The sequence below is a fragment of the Astatotilapia calliptera genome, chromosome 12 (genome assembly GCF_900246225.1).
Source record: "Astatotilapia calliptera chromosome 12, fAstCal1.2, whole genome shotgun sequence".
Lineage (NCBI taxonomy): Eukaryota > Metazoa > Chordata > Actinopteri > Cichliformes > Cichlidae > Astatotilapia > Astatotilapia calliptera.
In genome coordinates, this window is record NC_039313.1 from 7,899,864 (window position 1) to 7,922,436 (window position 22,573).

The 22,573-nt window shown below is 42.0% G+C and overlaps 1 protein-coding gene across 1 annotated transcript; it reads right to left on the minus strand.

Moving 5' to 3' along the window:
• Positions 1 to 17,984: 17,984 nt before the first annotated feature.
• Positions 17,985 to 21,758, minus strand: LOC113033727 (uncharacterized). Its single transcript, XM_026187789.1, has 2 exons — positions 20,844 to 21,758; positions 17,985 to 20,175 (listed from the first exon to the last, which is right to left on the minus strand). The coding sequence occupies exon 2, from the start codon at positions 19,922 to 19,924 to the stop codon at positions 18,308 to 18,310; it is 1,617 nt and encodes a 538-aa protein (XP_026043574.1). The 5' UTR covers positions 19,925 to 20,175; positions 20,844 to 21,758; the 3' UTR covers positions 17,985 to 18,307.
• Positions 21,759 to 22,573: the final 815 nt, after the last annotated feature.

Consider the following 22,573-nt stretch of genomic DNA (forward strand, 5'->3'; position numbering starts at 1 on the left):
ATTGGAATTCCACGTGAAAGACCAATACAAAGTGGGGTACATGTGAGAAGTGGAACGAAAATCATACATGATTCCAAACATTTTTTACAAATAAATAACTGCAAAGTGGGGTGTGCATAATTATTCTGCCCCCTGAGTCTTTGTAGAACCACCTTTTGCTGCAATTACAGCTGCCAGTCTTTTAGGGTTTGTCTCTACCAGCTTTGCACATCTAGAGACTGAAATCTTTGCCCATTCTTCTTTGCAAAACAGCTCCAGCTCAGTCAGATTAGATGGACAGCGTTTGTGAACAGCAGTTTTCAGATCTTGCCACAGATTCTCGATTGGATTTAGATCTGGACTTTGACTGGGCCATTCGAACACATGGATATGTTTTGTTTTAAACCATTCCATTGTTGCCCTGGCTTTATGTTTAGGGTCGTTGTCCTGCTGGAAGTTGAAGCTCCGCCCCAGTCTCAAGTCTTTTGCAGACTCCAAGAGGTTTTCTTCCAGGATTGCCCTGTATTTGGCTCCATCCATCTTCCCATCAACTCTGACCAGCTTCCCTGTCCCTGCTGAAGAGAAGCACCCCCAGAGCATGATGCTGCCACCACCATATTTGACAGTGGGGATGGTGTGTTCAGAGTGATGTGCAGTGTTACTTTTCCACCACACATAGCATTTTGCATTTTGGCCAAAAAGTTCCATTTTGGTCTCATCTGACCAGAGCACCTTCTTCCACATGTTTGCTATGTCCCCCACATTGCTTGTGGCAAACTGCAAACAGGACTTGTGGTTTTTTGTTAACAATGGCTTTCTTCTTGCCACTCTTCCATAAAGGCCAACTTTGTGCAGTGCACGACTAATAGTTGTCCTATGGACAGATTCATCATGGGCCTCTTGGCTGCATTTCTGATCAGCGCTCTCCTTGTTCGGCCTGTGAGTTTAGGCGGACGGCCTTGTCTTGGTAGGTTTACAGTTGTGCCATACTCCTTCCATTTCTGAAGGATCGCTTGAACAGTGCTCCGTGGGATGTTCAAGGCTTGGGAAATCTTTTTGTAGCCTAAGCCTGCTTTAAATTTCTCAATAACTTTATCCCTGACCTGTCTGGTGTCTAAATCCAATCGAGAATCTGTGGCAAGATCTGAAAACTGCTGTTCACAAACGCTGTCCATCTAATCTGACTGAGCTGGAGCTGTTTTGCAAAGAAGAATGTGCAAGGATTTCAGTCTCTATATGTGCAAAGCTGGTAGAGACATACCCTAAAAGACTGGCAGCTGTAATTGCAGCAAAAAGTGGTTCTACAAAGTATTGACTTAGGGGGCTGAATAATTACGCACACCTCACTTTGCAGTTATTTATTTGTAGAAAATGTTTGGAATCATGTATGATTTTCGTTCCACTTCTCACGTGTACACCACTTTGTGTTGGTCTTTCACGTGGAATTCCAATAAAATTGATTCATGTTTGTGGCTGTAATGTGACAAAATGTGGAAAAGTTCAAGAGGGCCAAATACTTTATCAAGCCACTGTATTTACAGAATCAACACGGAGTGTCTACATCTGATCAGTACAGGCACAGTTATTTCTCACTAAAGAAAATGTCATGTGATAAACTTGCAATGTTTAGACTGAAAGAAATGTAAATCCAAATGATGACACGCTTGTATTATCATAGTCTTTTTCTTACGATATAAAGGGCTTTGAGGTGACTGTTAAAGGGATTTGGCACAATAGAAAAAAAAATTCAATTGAATTTTAAGAAATAATGGCCAATTTTAGTCACCATGCCTAAATATCTGAAATATCTAAATATCTGTCTCAACATTATATCAGTTGACTAATTGGCCTCAGTCTGCCATGTCTGAGTGAAAAAGAACTGGAAATCACTCTGGAAATTGATATAACTACAATTTGCAGCTGCAAGTATTGTGTTTCTCTGTTGAGTCAACTAAAGTAACGAATTCATTTCATTTCAATTCAGTTCAGTTTTATTTATGTAGCAACCTCCGACAGCCATCTGCTGCATCTAGTTGGGGGGAGGAAAGGAAGACAGGACAAAAGAGAATTGGAAAGCTGTGTAAAATGTCAAATATATTCAATAGTTTAAACACTTATTTTACTTGCCTTTATTGCCTGAAAATTTGTTTTGAATTTGATGACAGCAACATATTTTTTTTAAATACAGTTGGGATGATGGCAACAAAAGGTTGAAAAGATAAGCAGTGTGAAAATCAGCTGGAGGAATATTTTGCAACTAATTAGGTTAATTGACAGCAAGTCAGTAACATGACTTCAGAGTTCCTCAGAAGTAAAGATGCACACAGGTTCACCAGTCTGCAAAACAACTGTGAAACAATTTCAGAATAATGTTTGTCAATGTAAAGCTGTGAAGACTTTGATTATCTCATCATCTACAGTACATAATATCATCAACAGAGTCTGAGAATCTGAAGAAATATCTGTGTGGCCAGAAATCAGCGTTATATGATCTCTGGGACTTTTCTTATGCAAAATAGAAGTCAAACATGAACATGATCCCTGCTGTTCTCATAGACAGCAGTCTGTGTCATTTAAATTGGCCAAGCATAAAACTTCAATATATTGAAATGTCTCACATGTAACTGGCTTTCCTTACATTATCAGATACTAGCAGCTGCAAAATAAATTCACCTTGAGAATTAAAGTGTTTCAAGTTTAAAGAATGATGTAGTCCAGCACAAGACATATATACATACAGTGTCTAGTGTGTCTAGTATGTTAAAGAGTGCACTACAGCAGCGGTCCCCAACCCCCCGGGCCACCATCCGGTATTGGTCTGTGAGTCGTTTGGTACCAGGCTGTGAGAGTTGAGGCTCAGGTGTGAAATTTATGGTTTTCAGGGACTTTACCGTTAACTCGGTTTTCCTGAATCTTTTCCCGTGTTGTAGTTGTGTGTCTTATTTGAAAGAAATATTTATGCGTTACCATAGCGACCAGAGAGCATTAAGGGGCAGAGAGGAGGATGTTGCTCTCAGTGTTGTTGGTGCATTTCAGGAGGACGCTGCTAATAAAGTTACACAATTACACAGTGAATTCACATTTATTCTTATATCTGGTTGTATCTTTTCATTTTGTTGTATTTATCCGTGACACCTTAAAGGCCGGTCCGTGAAAATATTGTCTAACATTAAACCGGTATGTGGCGCAAAAAAGGTTGGGGACCGCTGCACTACAGCACTGCTAACATGTAGGCAACATCTGATGACATGAGATTCACAGTGAACAGGGAAATCTTTATTCATTCATCTTCTGCACAGAGGTTCATAACGTCATATTTTCACACTCATCAGCACCAACATCTGAGGTGAACATGTGGAAAATGTAAAACAAATTTTAAAAAACTTGTGAAATAACCACAAATGCCACATGCTATCATAAAAGTTTAATGAAATATGTGTTTTAGTATTCTGGTAGCAGTGGTGTATTGTCAATCCAAAGAGCATAGTTACATTTTGGGAGAAGAACCTCAAACAGACTTAGCCAGGAGTGAATGAGAGCATGATGGCTGATGTTATTTGATGAAAGTAACCTGATTACCTTATAAACAAGACCTACACCCTTGATGTGTGCTGCCCTGGTTGGATGATTTGGAGTGAGTGAAGTGAGCAGAAAATGTTCCTTAGCTAAAATACTGGAAGCAAATGAGCTCATTCAGTAAGTGATCAAGTCTGCAACTCAGATTCTTACTCTGTTTACAAATGAGGACCATCTCAAGGACATATTACCCATAACCAGCCTGTGCTGTGGGTTTTTTGTTCTGCAATGGGGATCATTCAGTGTTATGAGGAGGGTTTAGTTTATTAGATCCTGCTAAAAACATATTTTTAAAGCCGTTAGAGTGGAATAGATACTCCATCAATATTAATATGTATATCAGTATTTTTGCTAAATATTGGGCATGATAAGACATCACATGTTGGTTTTATGTAGTGGTAGATGCACATAGCCATACCAAGGGGTACTTAGACTGGTTAGCAAAATCCCAGAGACTGCAGGTTTCACCTCTCAGACATGGAGTCTACTTACATCTTTCATATACAGTCTACAGAGGTGCACCACTTGCACAAAGTGGTTACAGCCTGTGGCTACAGTTAGCCTGTCCCTACTGGAGTCTCACTATTGGGAAAATAAACCAATTAGCAACAGTTGCTCATAACCTTTAATACAAACTGACCCCCTGTGACTCGTCTGTGAGCTGCGGGCAGTTCGTTTCAAGAGTGATTTGTGAGGCTATTTTGTTTTATCCGAAGAGGCAAAACAACACAGAGTAAAAGTCCCGAGCAGAGAATGTGTCCTTTATGTGTAACAGAAGTGTGCTTGTTTATTTATTAGTTTAATTTTCCTGCAACCGCCTTGTGATCTTTTAATCTTTTGTCTGCCTTGCAAGGGGACCGAAACGTGAAGAGGTAATCTCCGCATGCTCCTGCTGAAATTTGATTTTCTAACAGAGACGGCCTTCTCCAGAGGAGTTTCAAAGATAAGTTAGATTCAGTTTGTTGGTGCTAGGCGTTTCAGGCTATAATTGCAAGATCCTCACGAGGACAGTGCTGCAAACATTTGGAAGGATTGTCTGAGGTCCATTTGATTTGGCTGTTTACTGAATTACTATCCAATATTTTTTTTCCCTTTTGTTTTTTAGTGCAGAGAACTGTCTCAGTTGTAGGCAGAGGATCCCATTCAGTTGTGCAAACTTGGTTTAACTAACGATGTAAAAATGAAAACTAAATTAAAATCCCAAGTAAGCCTTCCAAACACAATTATGGGGCAAATCACAAATCTAACAGGATGCAAGAAATCCATAGTATCCATTATAATGTGGCATTAGCTGTCTGAGCCAGAGAGGCATGCAGGAGTGAGCACTGGGAGGCTGCACTTCAAAACCCATCTTATCATCTCATCATCATCATCATCATCTTTTATTTATTTATATTTCATGTGACTGCGGTGCCCTAATCATAAGCACAGAGCCAGAAATAATCCACAGTGTGTCCTGAATGCAGAGTACGCTCCCTGATCCGCCTCTCACTTGGACAGGTCAAGTGGAGTGGGTGAACGAGAGGCCGGGGCTTTAATGAATGTGTAATCAACTTTGTTCAGCGAGCGCTCCTTAAACGAGCGCGCCGCAGTGTCTCTCTCAACACACACTCAGAGCTCTCACGCGGCCATTGCTGATGAGAGCTGTAGCGATGGAGACAAAAAGATGCCTGCTTGTTGCTGAGGAGAGGCGCCTGGCAGGCTACACGGTAGGGTGAATGTCCTCATCAGCACCATCTCTACCTGTGTTTCTAACCATCCCTCACTCTCCAATCATGCTAATTACAGCTACTATCCAAACACACACACAGACACACATACTTTACAATGCAAATGCTTGTGGGACTCCTCACTTAATGGGGGGAATAAAATAAAAAGAGTGACATGTGTGTATGCTCAAGTGTGTTTGCTCATGAAGGTGGGAGCAGATTAGTGTACTTATCGGTGATCAAGTGGTTTGGGGGGGTTTACATACAAGAAGCCTTACATTTACATATATATATTAATCACAGTGCACTTCATTATGATGAATCTTATCTATAAGAATGTTTGCACAACCAGGGGAAATTAGATCATAGTGGCAGATGTGCCTGAATAAAAGAAGAAATCATCACATCTGGAAGTAAAACTTCAGTGACCGCCTCTGCAGTGTCAGTGTTGAGACGTTTATTGCTGCTTTGAATTTAAGCGTTTTTCTCATATTGTACAAATGCCAACCTCTCCAGTGGTCTCTTTTGTGAATCTCCTTTTCAATGTGACACTTTGAGTACAAGCTGTAAAGAGAACTCACCTTGAACCATGGCATAGTGATGTCTGTGTGTGTGTTGTGTTGTAAAGTCATTTAACACACCACAAAATGTACAGCGGAGCATTACAGCCGCATATGTTGTTGAACTGTGTCCGTGGAGGAGATGTGACTCTGGGGAAAGATGTGCTCTGTGTGTTACAGAACCAGTGCCTGTTACAATATAAATGGTCACATATCTTTCCCGTGGTAAAAAAAAAAGAGAAGCCAGGCTGTGTCTGAGAACTTATATCACCACTTTTGTGTAGCTACCACATTGGTGAAATTTTGTTGATGAAGCCTGCATGAGCCTTGTGCTGCTAAGTGTTCAGAGAGAGACAGACAACCATGCACATCGGATCCACATCTACACCAAATTCAGAGCCTCATTTTAAAAGTTAAACTGTACATTGTTTTTTACCAGTTTTTCCAGCATTTATTTTTTCTGACAAACAAAAGAGTTTGAGGCTAGCCACGTGTCCCGCACAGCATGGCAAAGAAGGATTAACACATTGTTGATGATGGCCCTTTTCTGATGAGCTGACATGACGAAAAATATAGCATAGCATCATGCTTTAAACTCCTGACTCAGTTTTACTTTGAGGGCAATTACATTCACATCCAATCGACTGAGAACTTTTGGCTTTTAGCTATTTGAATCACCCTCACCCTAAAGGGTACAAAACTACAATGTCTACTGCTACCCAGGGTTTTTCTTTTAGTCTTCAAATTGTCTTAAAGCTGAAGGTCAGCGTTTTAGCATTAAATATAGAGCTAACTGCACAGTGTGTGTGGAAAAAATACCTGATCCGGTATTTTTGGTCATATGTGACTGAAAATTGCACTTTTAACTGAGAAATGCATTTGAAAAGTACAGTAAGTAGTGATATAGCACTTTTCAGACACAGCCACACTGTGTTGGTGTTTCCATCATGGTTTCGCTACTAAAAAAGACAGAAAACAAGTGTTTATCTTTTGTATGTGTTTTCAGTGCGAGTACTGATAAGGTGACTGTGTATCTGTTACTACCTAGTTTTAACTACCTTATGTTTGGTTACATTTAATGTGTAATGTGCAGTAGGTGTTTTAAATCTGTGCTTTTGCCTAAATTTTGGTGTAAATTTTGATGTAAAGGGATAATTAAAGAATAATTTACAAGTCATCGGGAATTTGTGCTTATTTCAAGCAGAACAATGTGTAACTATGTGTGTGTGTGTGTGTGTGTGTGTGTGTGTGTGTGTGTGTGTGTGTGTGTGTGTGTGTGTGTGTGTGTGTGTGTGTGTGTGTGTCTTGACCTGCACTATGACAGCTTACAGATAAGACAGAGAGAGGAGGACAAAGAAGAAGAATGAGAAGCAGCAGAAACAGCAGGCTCAGTGTGCTGTTGATGTCAGATAAAAACATGTCAGGTGCTGCACTGGATCTTTAGCAAGAGCACACTGCAGCTGAACTTTTGACCAGTAGCACTACCAATGCTAATAATAACAGCATCAAGAGATTCCCTGTCATGCATGTGAGTCTGCAACATTAAATCTTATTACATAGTACGTAAGAAACCAATCCAGGGGGATTTCCATAGGTTTTATGGCTTTCCCTACTGATAAAGACCTTTCCTCCAGGCCTTCATATTAATTGGAGATTATGTATCGGAATTTGGGAGCGGGACCACGCCTCCAAACACGCTCATTCCGGTCGTCATCTATATAGGTCCCCCAGTTCTGCAAGCTGCTCATTCTCGTTTACGTGCCCCTCCCTCCCTCCTTCTTCTTAATTCTTTAACGTCTTCATTTCTATTTAGTGCATGGGGATCTGCCAGGCCCGGGAGCCGTCTCCAGTCCCCTTCCAGGCCTTCCCCAAACCGCAGCTCAATTCATGTCAAAGCATTCACTTTTACCTACTAAAATGCTGTCAAACCTAAAATGAGGACGTGGGCCCAGCTAGTGAGTACAAGTATTAGATAAATGACAGAAATTTTATTCTTTTTTTAAAATTTACATTACAATTTTTTTTTAAAAAAGAAATGGGACATTTTCTGTGAATTAACAAGAACCTAGACAATGATGTGGAAGTTTACGAACTTCCACATCAAACTTCCTGTGAAGTTTACAAACTCAGCCACTCATTTCACACTAGATCAAATAAAAAAATATTTCTATTTTGTAAATCTTGGCTTGTTATGTTTCAAAGTGGAGGTTTATCCAAGGTTTGCTCATTGGTTATTGACACAGGCAAGTCTCTAGCCAGCAAGTAAGCAAGCAGCTTCACAGTCAGATCCACCCTTTCCATCCCGTGGTATCATATCCAATTTTTTAAACCAACATAGTAACATTGAATCTACTAATCAGGTCTTCATGATAGTTACGTCCACCTCTACTGTTCATGGGATTATTTATAAATTAACTCAGGGTATAAGACTATATAGATCTAGACGCAGACAGCAACCTCAGTTCAAATTTTGTATGTATAAGAGCTGTTTGCAGAGTTACAGAAACTATCACTCTGAAGGGAATTGGGAGAGAGAGTGAGAGAGCAAGAGTGAGACAGAGTAAGTGAGAGAGAAAAGGATGCTGAGGACACAGTAAAAAATTCTGTACTTATTTTATTGTTGAATACCAGGTTGCTCAGTATACAACCTCTACTGATGATCTGCTAGTTCTGGGATCTGTGTGAATAGTGATTGTTTTCCTTGGAGAAATAAAATAGTAAGAAGCACTGTTTCCACTAGCTGCTACCATCTTCTCCTATCTCTGCTCCTCTTCACCACTACACTTACTGGATTGCTATTTTTCCCCTCAGCAGCTACTTAAGGACAAGACAGCTGTTTTCACCCAATCACTATCTTGTGATGAATAGTTTTCTTTCCCACACCAAGCACTTGGACGAATGTCCACTCTCACCCTCTAGACTTGCTCACATTACCCGTAATGATCAGGACTGAATTACGCATCAGTTTCTCTCAGCATCTCAACTCCTCTTTAAAGGCATGTGCTCGCTTTCAGGCACACATGCACTCTTGGAAAGCTTTCTTGCAGAGTGAGATCAAGTCGATGAATTTATGCATTTTGTGGCTTCTCTGCATTCTGCCAAGACTTCACTGAAGGACCCAAATGCAGGATACTGTCACAAGTTAACCAGTTAATGACTTTGATTAGTGTTTTTATGCAAATCCCTAAAGTTCACAGGCAGCAACAGTCTTCAGGTAAGTGTCTTTAGGTAGGTTACTAAACAGGAATCAGAGCTATTTCTCTTTTTGTCAAGAGCTGATTAATGTGGGAGCAAAGTTCAAATGAGCTTCCTTAGGTAAGTAATCTATCAGGGCAGAGCTCCAATGCTGAGAGTTTTAGGGCAGGTGAGTAGTGATGACAGATGGGGTGAGAAAGGTACTCTTCAGGCTTTCCTGCAGGATTCCTACAAGTATGGAGGAGATAGACAGGCTATTGCATAGTTGCCAATACTTAAGCAAGCAGGTAGAAAAAGTAAAGCAGAGTCACAAGCATTCAGAGCTATGCTCAGATGTGTTTTTTCTACATGTGTATATTGCATCACAGCTTTGCTTTGCTCACAACAATACATATAGTTGTATACTTCATATTTCAAGTTTAAGCATGAAAATGGGATTTGCAACATCCCTAATGGTCATATAACCTTCTGAATTATTACATGGTAACTTGTTGAGATTAGTTTGTATAAAATACTATACATAGCAAAGCCTATACCCACTGAGTTTTGAGCATTTCAGATATGTAATGTCTCCTGTGAAAGCCTGCAGCTCTTTAGGCAACAGTGATGGATGCTTATTGCAGGTTTTTTATGGATTGAAGTGATGGTCACACACAGATACAGAAATAGTCTTCTCCGACAAGAGCATGTAATTAGTCTGTTTGCTAATGATGTGTTGATAGCCCTCAAAAACCCCACAAACTCTTTTATGCAGCTTACAGAAATGTTAGGAAAATTTGGTACGCTTTCTGGCTACAAAGTAAATATACTTAAAACTCAAGTTCTAATGTTTAATTGTATACCAACTCAAAATCTTAAGGAATGGGAAATAAAGTGGGAGGCAAAAGCCCTTAAATATTTAGGTATAAATTAGAGCTGGGCGATAGAACGATAACGATATGTATCGCGATATAACTTTTACTCGATAGAGAAATTAAGCTATCGCGATAGACCTCGCCGCTCTTGTCATCTTAAAAAAAAAAAAAAAAGGTCAGCCAAATTCAGTAGCGCAGAGCCGAACCAATCACAGCCGCAGCGTCACGTCGTGTGACTTGTTACGTACAGCACAAGTGCCAAGCCGCACGTGTGTTTGTTTGGGAAGCAGCCAGCGGGTAATGGAGCCAGCGCGTAATGGAGGAAATGAGTGTGCCGACTAGAAAAATCAACCGAGCGTGACCGAAGAGAAAACAGATGATGGTTCCAACGCCGGAGAGATTGTCGAACGGAAGAGCCATAGAAGTTCCGTAGTGTGAAGGTATTTCGGCTATTTCAAGTCTGACAAAAAACAGAGTAGCATGCACTGTAAATTGTGCCGAAAACAAGTCTGGAAATACAATAAACTGGTGCATGCGTCACACTGCGCCACGTTATTGTTTCGGTGAAATGAATTTCTACAATACTGTTACTGTTAATTCTACTCTCTGCAGTGTTTAAATGCTTACACATACACACAGTTACTGTCCGTCCACACATACGACTCGGTTCTGCTTCTATGCCCCAGCTTTGTTTACTTTTTCCCACCGAGGCTTCTAGACTTCTGATTGGCCAACATTTCTGCACGGTTAGGAATCTAGCGCCACCTGCTGCTTTGGCATGTTCATAGCATCGTTTTCCTTCATTTCTGCCTTTATGTGTGGACGGGATTCTTTTTTTAAAACGAAAACGGAAAATCTCCGTTTTCAAAAATACCCGTGTACGTGTGGACGTAGCCTCAGTCTCTGACTGGAAGCGCTAATTCGTCATTCGGCTTTTGTCAGACTAAAGTAACTGTTAAAACTGTTTGAAAAGCTCAGCTATACAACAAGGAGAGATTGAGAATTTCCTTTTAGTTCTCAGTTTATTTGATATTGACAAAAGTTAGTCAGTTTTGTCTGTTCTTCTGTAAAACAAACTAAGATTTATTTTTAGAATTAATATTTTGTTTCTAAGTGGAATTGACAATTTAGTCTGTTTTGTTTGTTCTATTTTGAAACTTAAACGCTTTAGCGGCTGCCTTTTGTGTAGTTTGCAATATTTGCCTTTATTTATCTGAAAAAGTCTCATGTTCCTTAAGTACATCTACCCTGTTGAACTTATTATGAGAAATAAATATTTAAATCAAAACAAGCTGCTGATTATTTCACATTTTACTTGTGAGCAACGGCACATTTAAATCTTACAAATATAGTTATTTGGCTTATATCGTGATAGATATCGTTATCGCCTGAAATGAAAAAAACATATCGTAATATGAAAAAATCTCATATCGCCCAGCTCTAGTATAAATATAACCAAAAACTATGCCAAACTATATCAAAGTAACTATGGACATATAAATAACAGGATAAGGCAGGATATGGAAAGATGGAATACATATCTGTTAGGATTTAGTGACAGGATAAATGTGATAAAGATGAATATCTTACCACGATTGCTATATTTATTCCTCTCTCTTCCGATAAGCATACCTCAAACCCAATTCTCAGAATGGGATAAGTATATACCTAGATTTGTCTGGGAAGGCAAGCGGCCAAGGGTACGATACACTACTGTAACACACCCCAAGCAAGAGGGCGGCTGACAGATTATGTCTGGTTCTGAAAAAAACAGATAAATCATGAGATGGACGACAGGTAGTGTGTTTCCTCTCTCGCTTCTGCCAGATCTTTATTTAAACACATTCATGTGTTCACAACAGGTTGCAAAAACTTCTTAACATCTCTGTCTCACATTCCCAAAGCCCAAAATCAGAATAAACTAAAATAGTATAGTAAAAGTATAAACAAAAATCTAAACAGTCATCTCTGTTGTTTGTTACTAAGAGCTATAAATCACACTTTTTTCACACATAGTTTGATAAAGCAAACATTCCAGTACTGTACCATATACTAATGGAGTACCTGTATAGTGGAAATCTCCACATCAACATTGCAGAGCGATCAGAATTATTATAGGTTATTACACTAACTTTAGACAATAACAGTGACAACACATCAAACTGTCTCTGCGAACACATTAACTCAAGTATACAGGAGCCGTTGTGTACTTTTGTTACAACAGGGTGCCTTAAGTTTAGAAAACAACAAAGCTAACAGCTACTCCAGGATGTGGCGAGCTAAGCTAGCTCCTACTCTCGATTGTAACACATTTCAATGAGCAAAACAGACGAATACAGATCCCAGCAAAACAAACTGCTGGTCAGGTTTTACCCTTATTTGGCATGTAAATTATGCGGACCACATGTGTGGCCTTATTACTTACTAACCTGAAAAAAACAGATAAATCATGAGATGGACGACAGGTAGTGTGTTTCCTCTCTCGCTTCTGCCAGATCTGAAGACGAGCAGTAGCGTCACACTAAACCATCTCACTAGGGCGGAAGTGCCCCCTTGTGGCGTAACTAGGGATCACACCACATGTTGGATCTCCAACAAAAATCACAAGCTTAAGGCCCTTCCTTAACAAAACTACACCTAAAAGCTTATACGATATACAAAAATTAAATCACATGATGTGACCACACATTACAGTGTGTCACACGCTCCCCGACAAAATAAGAATGGCTCCTGGCATTCAAACCTCAATTTTTCTCAAAAACATTGACACATACACTTATTCAATATAACAAAGGTGTGTATATGTAAGGTGTGTAAGCATATGGAAGGTGAGGTGTAAAGCCTGTGGGTGTTGGAATATGATAAGGAACTGTCCATGGTGGCATGTAGGGTGAGGAGAGCGTTGCAACTGTAGGATGAGGCTGGTACGATGGTTCACCCAGTGTTTAGTATGTCAGCATCTGCCTTGGTTTCCTCTCCCTAGTCGACCTTCTCATGTCGCTAGTAGAACATCGTGGAGGGGTGCGTGCAGACAGTTCATCCTCATTTGGAATTGACAGTTCATCATCTGCGTTTTCTGATGGGACTGGGTCATGTAGTGAAAGCACCTCTGGAAAGTTGTCTCCTAGATTGACTTGATCTTGGCTGACTGGCCGGCCAATACAGCTTTCTTCCCTGACAGGTACCTTCGCATGACTGTTTTCTTCACCGGAGGCTGGGTCGGGCTGTTCTGCAGTAGATATCCAATGGTAAGTCTTTCCTCTGATGGGCTCTCTTTCTTTTACAGGGAGCCTCAACCAGAGTTTTCCAGTACTCTCTTCAGAGTCTGAGTCACTTGTTTCAGTCTGTTGCCTTCTCCTGCCTCTGTCCCCTGGCAGGTTGTTTGATTTTGTTTGTCTTTTTGGCGTAGGTTCAGGAATGTGCTGTGGAGCCTCAACTGGCAAGTCATTCACAAGTAGTAACAAGTTACGGTGAAGCACTCTAGTCTTATCCTTATCTCCTGCTTCTCGGTAGACAACATACACGGGGTTGTCGCCTACTTGTGCTTTGACTACGTAGATACTCTTTTCCCAGTATGACTTGAGTTTTCCAGGCCCACCTCTTTCACCAAGATTTCTAACGAGGACCCTGTCCCCAGGATGCAAGACGACACCCCTGAGTTTTTTGTCATAGTAGGATTTGCCTCGTGCGCTGGACAGTTTACTATTGTCACTGGCTATCTTGTACGCCTCAGTCATCTTTTCTGCCCACTTCTCAGCATAATGTTTGTGAGACACAGTTTTTTTCTCCCCAACCAGGCCAAACAACAAGTCTATTGGGAGATGGGGGTGATGCCCATACAACAGAAAGTAAGGGGAATACCCTGTTGACTCATGCCGCGTACAATTGTAAGCGTGCACTGTTTGCTGAAGGTGATCTTTCCAGCATTGCTTTTCTTTGTCGCCGAGTGTCCTAAGCATCTGCAAGAGAGTCCGATTAAATCTCTCGGCGGGATTACATTTGGGGTGATACGGTGTGGTCCTTGAGTGTCCAATTCCAGCTTTATCTCTTAAAGTCCTAAAGAGCTCGTTTTCAAACTCACGACCCTGATCGTGATGCAGCCTGCTGGGATATCCAAAACGCTGGATGAAATCACCAAAGATGCGCTCAGCTGCTGTCTTGCCTGACTTATTTTTGGTCGGGTATGCTTGAGCAAACCTTGTAAAATGATCTACTACGACCAGGATATATTCATATCCACCTCGGCTGGGCTCTAGGTGCAGGTAATCTATGCATACAAGATCCAAAGGTGAGTTTGAAGTGATTGTGCCCATTGGGGCACGGACATGTCCAACCGGTTTTTTTTGTTTTATGCAGGGACACTTCCTTGTGACATAGTTTTCAACTTCCTGTTTCATAAATGGCCAGTAGAACCTCTCTCTAGCTAGGGCCAGTACTCGGTCAGTACCAATGTTTGTGTTAGCAGTAAGAGCCAGGATGGCGACCCAAGCTACATCGTGTTCCTGGGCTGCTTTGGCCCCACCCCATGTGGTTTGCACAACTTCATGAGAGAGCCCCTCAGTACATGCTGTCACGTACTTCTCAATGTCAAGGGGCATGCGGGACAACGTGTCAGCATCTATATTTACCTTTCCTGGTCTGTATTTTATCTCAAACCGGAAATCTGACAACTCCCCAACCCAGCGATGCCCAACAGCATTAAGCTTAGCAGTGCTCATTATGTAAGTCAGAGGGTTGTTGTCAGTATAGATGGTGAAGTGTGGGGCATAATAGAGGTAGTCTCTAAACTTTTCACACACCGCCCATTTAAGCGCCAGAAATTCTAATTTCCCACTGTGCAGGCAATAGTTTTTCTCGGCTGGAGACAGCGTTCTGGAGCCATACCCAATAACCCTTAGCTTACCATCTTGCTGCTGATAGAGTACAGTAGGGCTGCCACAAACGATTATTTTGATAGTCGACTAGTCACCGATTATTTTTGCGATTAGTCGACTAATCAGATCATCATCCATTGAACGTAAAAGTACAGCTTATTGCACCAGCAGCATCTGCTCTTATATAACTATCATTAGCTTACAGCTTTAAGTGTTTAAGGTCTGTGCTAACTAAAAATAAAGACAAGATGATAGTTAATTGAATTCTAATTAAATGTGCAGATTGTTTCGGTGGAGTTTAATAAACTCAGCCGATTTACTCAGGAACAAATAAAATACTGAAAAAAGCCAAACAATAACATTTTTAAGTTATCTAAGTGACTTGTATATGTTTAACCTGAGTAGGGCGGTGGGTTTGAAAACGATCTGCCGGGAGTCCGGTGCTCTCATGGCCCCCGGCTAGCTATCGAGCTAGTGGGTAACAGACGCCTCCGAAAACGTCGGAGCGCTTTTGAAAATATGTGGTGTCTTGATAAACTGAGCAGATATTTGAGGTTTACACAGCTACATTCTCACCTGAAAATATGTTAAACGTTTATTTTGTGACCCAGAAAGAATAATAAGAGTAATATTAAAACTAACTAGCTGCCGCCATTGTTGACAACTGCGCTGGGCCGCGCTATGAATTCTGGGACACAGTTTCTTCTTCTTCGGGGTTTAACGGCAGCTGGCATCCTTGTACATGCAGTGCTGCCATCTTCTGTTTCAGTCCGTTATTACACTCTTAAATCCTGCTACTTATTCCTGCTTTTGGGATCTTACAAAGCTTCAAATGACGCGTCGACTATTAAATCAGTCGTCGACGATTTTGATAGTCGACGTAATCGTGACTAGTCGACTAATCGTGGCAGCCCTAGAGTACAGCGCCAAGGCCTTGCTCTGAGGCATCTGTGTGTAGCAAGAAAGGTAAGTGGAAGTCTGGGTAGGCCAGGACTGGAGGGTGGGTGATTCTGAATTAGTGTCTGAGCTCAGACCTTCCTCCCAGTCTGGAAGAGGAGTGGCGATTTGTTTGTCATCTGCTTTTTTGGAGCCTTTCTTCTTGCTGGCTGCAACTTTCTTCTGCTTGAACTCCTGCACGTCCCAATCAAGATCCCAAAGCCAGGGGTCTTCTTTGTATCTTAGTATAAACACACAAACCTTATGCAGTGTAAATGCTTTTAAAAGAACCTTCAAAGCTTGACATAAATCAGTGCTGGTCTCACCTGTCATTCTCCAGAAGCTGACATGCATCATCCGCTAGAATCATTAGAGACTTCTTCATCTCTCTCTGAAGCTCTTCATAAACATCTTGAGAATCTTCTAGAGTACAGCGCCAAGGCCTTGCTCTGAGGCATCTGTGTGTAGCAAGAAAGGTAAGTGGAAGTCTGGGTAGGCCAGGACTGGAGGGTGGGTGAGCATGTCGATGAGTCGCTCCAGTGCCCCCTGGTGTTCACCAGTCCACACCACAGGAGTATTGGAGGACAGCTGACTGCCTTTGGATTTCCTCTGGTGAGGTGGTGCTCGTGAAATGTCAGACTTGGCTTGGAGAAGCTCATACACAGGCTTTGCGATACGTGAGAAGTCCTGAATATAGCTACGGTAATAGCTGAGGAAGCCCAGGAGCCGCCTCACATCGCCAACAGTCTGCGGTGTTTTGGCCCTGAGTGACTGCACAGCCTCTAGATCCTTTGGGTCAATTTGCACACCCTCTGCTGATACGAGGCGACCCAAATATCTTACTTGTCTGCGAAAGAGTTCGTACTTTTCAGGCCTTAGCTTCACACCGTGATGCTGAAGTGCTTTCAAAACTTTGCGGACGCCCTCAACATGCTCCTCAAAGGTTTTGGCATAGCAGAGGATGTCATCTAGGTAGAGAATGCAACATTCATCCCTAAATGCATCCAGCATCTCCTCCATACTCCTCTGAAAGGCTGCAGGCTCATTGGAGAGGCCGAAGGGTATTCTGACCCACTCATACAACCCCCAGGGAGTTACAAAGGCTGTGAGATGCCTTGAGCCCTCTGCCATAAATCCCTGGTGGTATGCCTTTCCTTGGTCAAGAATACTGAACCAGCAATGGCCCCCCAGCGTATCGATCAGATCTTGGATACGGGGCAGTGGGTGCCTATCAGGTATGGTTTTCTGGTTTAGTAACCGGTAGTCGATGCACAGGCGTAATGTGCCATCCTTTTTGCGGACACATACAACAGGGGCAGCATAAGGAGATTTTGATTTGATTATCCAGCCCTTTGCTAAAAGGTCCTGGATGTACTCCTTTACTTCATTGAATAATGGCTTTGGAACTGAGCTGTAGGCTTTTTGCACAGGGATGTCATCTTTAAGATTTAGTGACAGCTCTAGACTTGTAATACAGCCTATATCATTAGCATCCTTTGCAAAAGTAGCTGACTCCTCAAACAGCATTTTCCTTACAACTCCCTGCTGCTCCTCTGTGAGGTAATGTACATCAACGGGTGGATGCCACAATAGAGTGGAACAACTTGGAGTAGGTGGTGCAGTGGTAGGACTCTGGATCTCCAGGTCTCTGTTTGGGAGTGAGTCAGTCTCAACAATTTTCTTGATAGGCTGGATACTGCCAATCAAAGCTTTTCGGGGTAGAATAATGTCATGTTTTGTCTGGTTTCCTAAAGGCAAATTTACATGCGGAGTTCTGCCCATCTGAACTTCTAAGAGGCCCTCACCCACATCTAGCTGTTGTAACTGTGGGCAATTTTCCTCAGGTTCGAACAGCACTAGAGGGTCGCCAGAGTCAAACTGTGGTGGTACTTTACATTTTACCCAGGTTACGCTACCAGCTGGGATGACTTTGTCTTTCGGACCTGTTCTCAGGCGCCCCTGAGCAGAAACAGGTTTTTTTGTCTGCACAAAATGGACAATGGTCTTTGCTGTGTCATCAGGGATGGACATTGCCCCACCTAGGAGGCGACTTAAAGTGGAAGCTAGCCTTTCTGGTTTTCCCTGAATCACTACTTCAACCACATTGAATCCCAAAAGTGGCATTTCTAAAGGCAACGAGCTCACCAGGAAGGGTACACTGACTGATAAATCTGGGTCCTCATTTCCTGGTAAGTTCAGGGTTATGATCACCCAGCCATCAAAGGGGATTAGCCCTCCATTCACTGCATACACTTCCAGTGTCTTTTTATCCTCCATGAGTTCAATTAACTCAGTCAGGGGACGAACGTCAAGATCAGGTAAGTACTTGTCTCTCCAATGGCGGTCTATTATGCTGACTTGGGCCCCAGTGTCCAAGAGAGCATTGACTGCGAGGCCATTGAGAATACACTTAGTCAAAGCTTTCCTACCTATTAATTTGGCAACAGGTTCATTGGTAGGCGTCGTGTCTTTTAGGGGGTCAGCAGCAGTTCTCTCACGGCTATGCTTTTTGTTAACAGCAGCTGTTTCAATAGTTGTTTTGAACCTGCTGTTCCCCGTCACATTGTGGGTGGTGTCTGTTTCAGCTCCTCTGTCTGTGAATTGGGACTTGGGAAGAACTCCGGTTACTGTTTGTCCCCCCACAGCAACCGGTTCACGTTTCCCTGCTGCTTAGGGTTTTTTAGGCAACCCACAGCTCTGTGTCCCTGTTCGCCACAAGAGAAGCAGTGTTTACAATCTTGTAACCCCTCCTGCACACATTTTGGACAACCATAACGGCTTCCTCTTCTGGTTGGTTGTGGCTTGGGGGGTAGACAGCTGTATGACTGGCTTCTCTCCACTTTCTCTGCTAGGGTGTCTACTAGTTTGGTGAGCACATCTATTTTCTCTGCAAGCTTCTGTACTTCATCTGATTTAGCTCTATGCTCTGTCATGTCTTTCTTTGTATTTGCCTGCTTAACCTGTTCTCCCTCAACCTGTAGACTATGTGCAGCAGCTTGTCTTGAGCGTTGTGTTGACCCCAAACGCCTTTGTCGTTCACTTTCATCACTTGTTACCCTCATGACATGCTTTAGGATTGTCTCATCTGTAACTGTGTTGTCTGAAAGTAAAGGTTTAAGCTCCCTGCGAATATCATTGTACTTGTGTCCTATTCCCTGATACACTGTGTGTAGGAAGACATCTTGTACTGTGTCTGGGCTATACCTGATATCAGTCCCTGGCTGTTTTGAACCAAACAATATTCTTTGCTTCAGTCCAATAACACGGTAGAGGAACTGCTGAGGGGTTTCATGCTCATTTTGTTTGGCACACATTAGTTCTTGGAATAGTTCTGTGCTATTCCTCTCACCTAAGTGCGACTGGAGGAACCCCTTGAGCTCAGCCACAGTCATGTCTTCTTTATTGACCAGCATGTCCTTGAAATCTCCTGGCTTTATTATCCTTAGCACACCTCTCACGATCTCAGACTCAGTGAAATTGTCCTTTATCCCCTCCTCTATCTGTCTGCAAACACTGTTAAAGCTGATATCAGATGAGTGATCTCCAATTTGGCCTCCTTGAACTTTGAATTCACGGCGATGAATGTAGGACAGATCCTTCAATGATACTACTTGTTCGGGTCCTCTGTGTCTGGAAACGTCCATCTGTGTCTCAGAGTGATGTGGGACTGAGAGTGTAGGTTGTGCTGTAGCTTGAGGTGTGGGAATGTGCATCAGCCTACCAAGCTTTTGGCTCAAATCCTCATAGTCTAACAGCATCTTTTGGACATTCTCTGGTAAAACGTCACAACTGAGTTCATTAGTTGTCTCAGTGATTAGCTTGGCGTTTGCTGTTACAGGAGTGGTTACATTTGTTACATCAGGAAATAGTACATCAGTGTTAGCTGGTTGGGCTGATGCAGTAGGTGGGACAGTGATAAGTGGGGACATTGGCTTTGTATTTACACTTGACCCAGCAGGTAAGATTACACTACTTTGAGACTGAACAACCTCATCGACAACATCTTTTAGGGCTAGCAGTTCTCCCATGCCCCTATCCTCAGCATCTAACAAGTTCTTACTGTACATAAAGGCGTGGATGTACTCGAAACATCCCTCTGCGTCTCCGCTGGAAAGCTCTGCAGCATCTTTGCCTGGAACAGGGCTGACTGTAGAAGTAATCTGGAAAAGTTCGTTGGATGACAGCGACAGTAGGCTTTTCCTGATGTCCCATACCAGGCTTTTCCTCTCCTGGTCTGCCATGACGACGTCTTCCCCAGTCTCTCGTAGTAGGTTGCTTTTGGGTCCAGCCCTCTTCCTCACTTGGTCTCAGCTTGTCTCACACAGACAGCTCACTTTGGGGCAGCCGGCATCACGCTGTCAGCTTTACCAGCACGAGGTGTTGTAGGTTGTGGGATTAGCTCATGGCAATGTGGAGAGCCAATCCCGGACGAGCCCCCAAGAATCTGTAACACACCCCAAGCAAGAGGGCGGCTGACAGATTATGTCTGGTTCTGAAAAAAACAGATAAATCATGAGATGGACGACAGGTAGTGTGTTTCCTCTCTCGCTTCTGCCAGATCTTTATTTAAACACATTCATGTGTTCACAACAGGTTGCAAAAACTTCTTAACATCTCTGTCTCACATTCCCAAAGCCCAAAATCAGAATAAACTAAAATAGTATAGTAAAAGTATAAACAAAAATCTAAACAGTCATCTCTGTTGTTTGTTACTAAGAGCTATAAATCACACTTTTTTCACACATAGTTTGATAAAGCAAACATTCCAGTACTGTACCATATACTAATGGAGTACCTGTATAGTGGAAATCTCCACATCAACATTGCAGAGCGATCAGAATTATTATAGGTTATTACACTAACTTTAGACAATAACAGTGACAACACATCAAACTGTCTCTGCGAACACATTAACTCAAGTATACAGGAGCCGTGGTGTACTTTTGTTACAACAGGGTGCCTTAAGTTTAGAAAACAACAAAGCTAACAGCTACTCCAGGATGTGGCGAGCTAAGGTAGCTCCTACTCTCGATCGTAACACATTTCAGTGAGCAAAACAGACGAATACAGATCCCAGCAAAACAAACTGCTGGTCAGGTTTTACCCTTATTTGGCATGTAAATTATGCGGACCACATGTGTGGCCTTATTACTTACTAACCTGAAAAAAACAGATAAATCATGAGATGGACGACAGGTAGTGTGTTTCCTCTCTCGCTTCTGCCAGATCTGAAGACGAGCAGTAGAGTCACACTAAACCATCTCACTAGGGCGGAAGTGCCCCCTTGTGGCGTAACTAAGGATCACACCACATGTTGGATCTCCAACAAAAATCACAAGCTTAAGGCCCTTCCTTAACAAAACTACACCTAAAAGCTTATACGATATACAAAAATTAAATCACATGATGTGACCACACATTACAGTGTGTCACACTACTTTACAGCTTACTAAGGAGAAAGGAGGAATGTCGCTTCCTAATTTAAAAGAATATTTTCGTGCTGCACAGATACGCCAGATAACATATTGGTGTAGTGATGATTACGGGGCTCGCTGGAAGGATGTGGAGCTCTCCACACTCAATGTCCCAATTCAAACAAACATGGGTATGAAAAAGACCCCTGAATACGTATGTTCTGTCCTCACTAAGCGTTGTCCTCGTGAACGTAGACTCAGCTATACAGACAGCTAAACACTGTCCTAATCAAAATCCAGGGAACAGGCCAATGTGTTGAGTTGGATGATTTAATAAGGAAAAAGTGTGAAACTGTTGACAAAACCAGAAATAAACCAATAAAAATGTTGCCTCAATATACAGTATAACAAACACATATTCAAAAATATGAGCACAATATTTATTTGCTTAGTGAGTGCCCGAATAAAACATCAAATGAAATCACACTCATGATCAAAACGTTAAAGAAACCACATGACATATGAGCTAGCTTAACCTTAATAGCTTAGGTTATACATGCATTCAAATTAAATTCTAACTACAAACTATATCACGCCTTCACAACAAATAATAATGCACACAAGTTGTCTCAGTGATAACAAACAATATTACTCACAGATGATGCCGCTTATCAGCTTGTGAAGGCATGGATGGCAACAGATTAACGGAGGTGAAACTGCCTCTCGCTAGATCTTACAGAGTAAAAAAAATACACAAAAACAACCACTAGAGGGCAAACTGCTGCAGAACAGAAAATACCTAATGCCAGCATAACGTAACTAAAGACCAAGATAGGAACCCGATAATATCCTTTACATTACAGTTTTTCTCGATTGCTAAAACACATTTCTTGAAACTATGCCTCATATTCTCACAACAGTAAACACAAATCCATAACATCTCACTCAATTTCCCAAACATCCTATTTTCAGGTCAAAATGAAGCTCTACACTCAAAACTATTCACTCTTGCTGAAAAACCAAACTTTGCCCTCAGACATCAAACACAAGCCCTCAAAAACACACACACTACAACAGAGTTTTGCACACTGGTACAATTAATTCAAAACAATAGTTCCAAAACAATTAGGTTGCTTATGGTTCTCCCCTTCAAAAACCTTTTCACATGATAAACACAAAAGACGCAACCAATGTATGTACTGTGGCACATTGTCATTCATGTACTATACAGTACAACACACACCAAAAAACATTATTCCACCTCAGCATCTTGTCTTTGGTCTGGGTCAGGCCAGAGAATCTCATCCACATCACAGGCTATATTGGCCCTAGCCAGGCAGCGGGGGTAAAATCCTCTTGCATGCCTGATCCACCCCTGGCATGCATCTACTGATATGTCTAGGCAGGCTTCTTCCATGGCCTGAAGGAGGTGAACACGGACATAAGGTTCTCGGTCATACACTTTCCACCGCCATG

Excerpts from the sequence above, each read along its gene's own strand:
- LOC113033727 (XM_026187789.1), bottom strand. The coding sequence starts at position 19,924 with ATGGCAGACCAGGAGAGGAAAAGCCTGGTATGGGACATCAGGAAAAGC.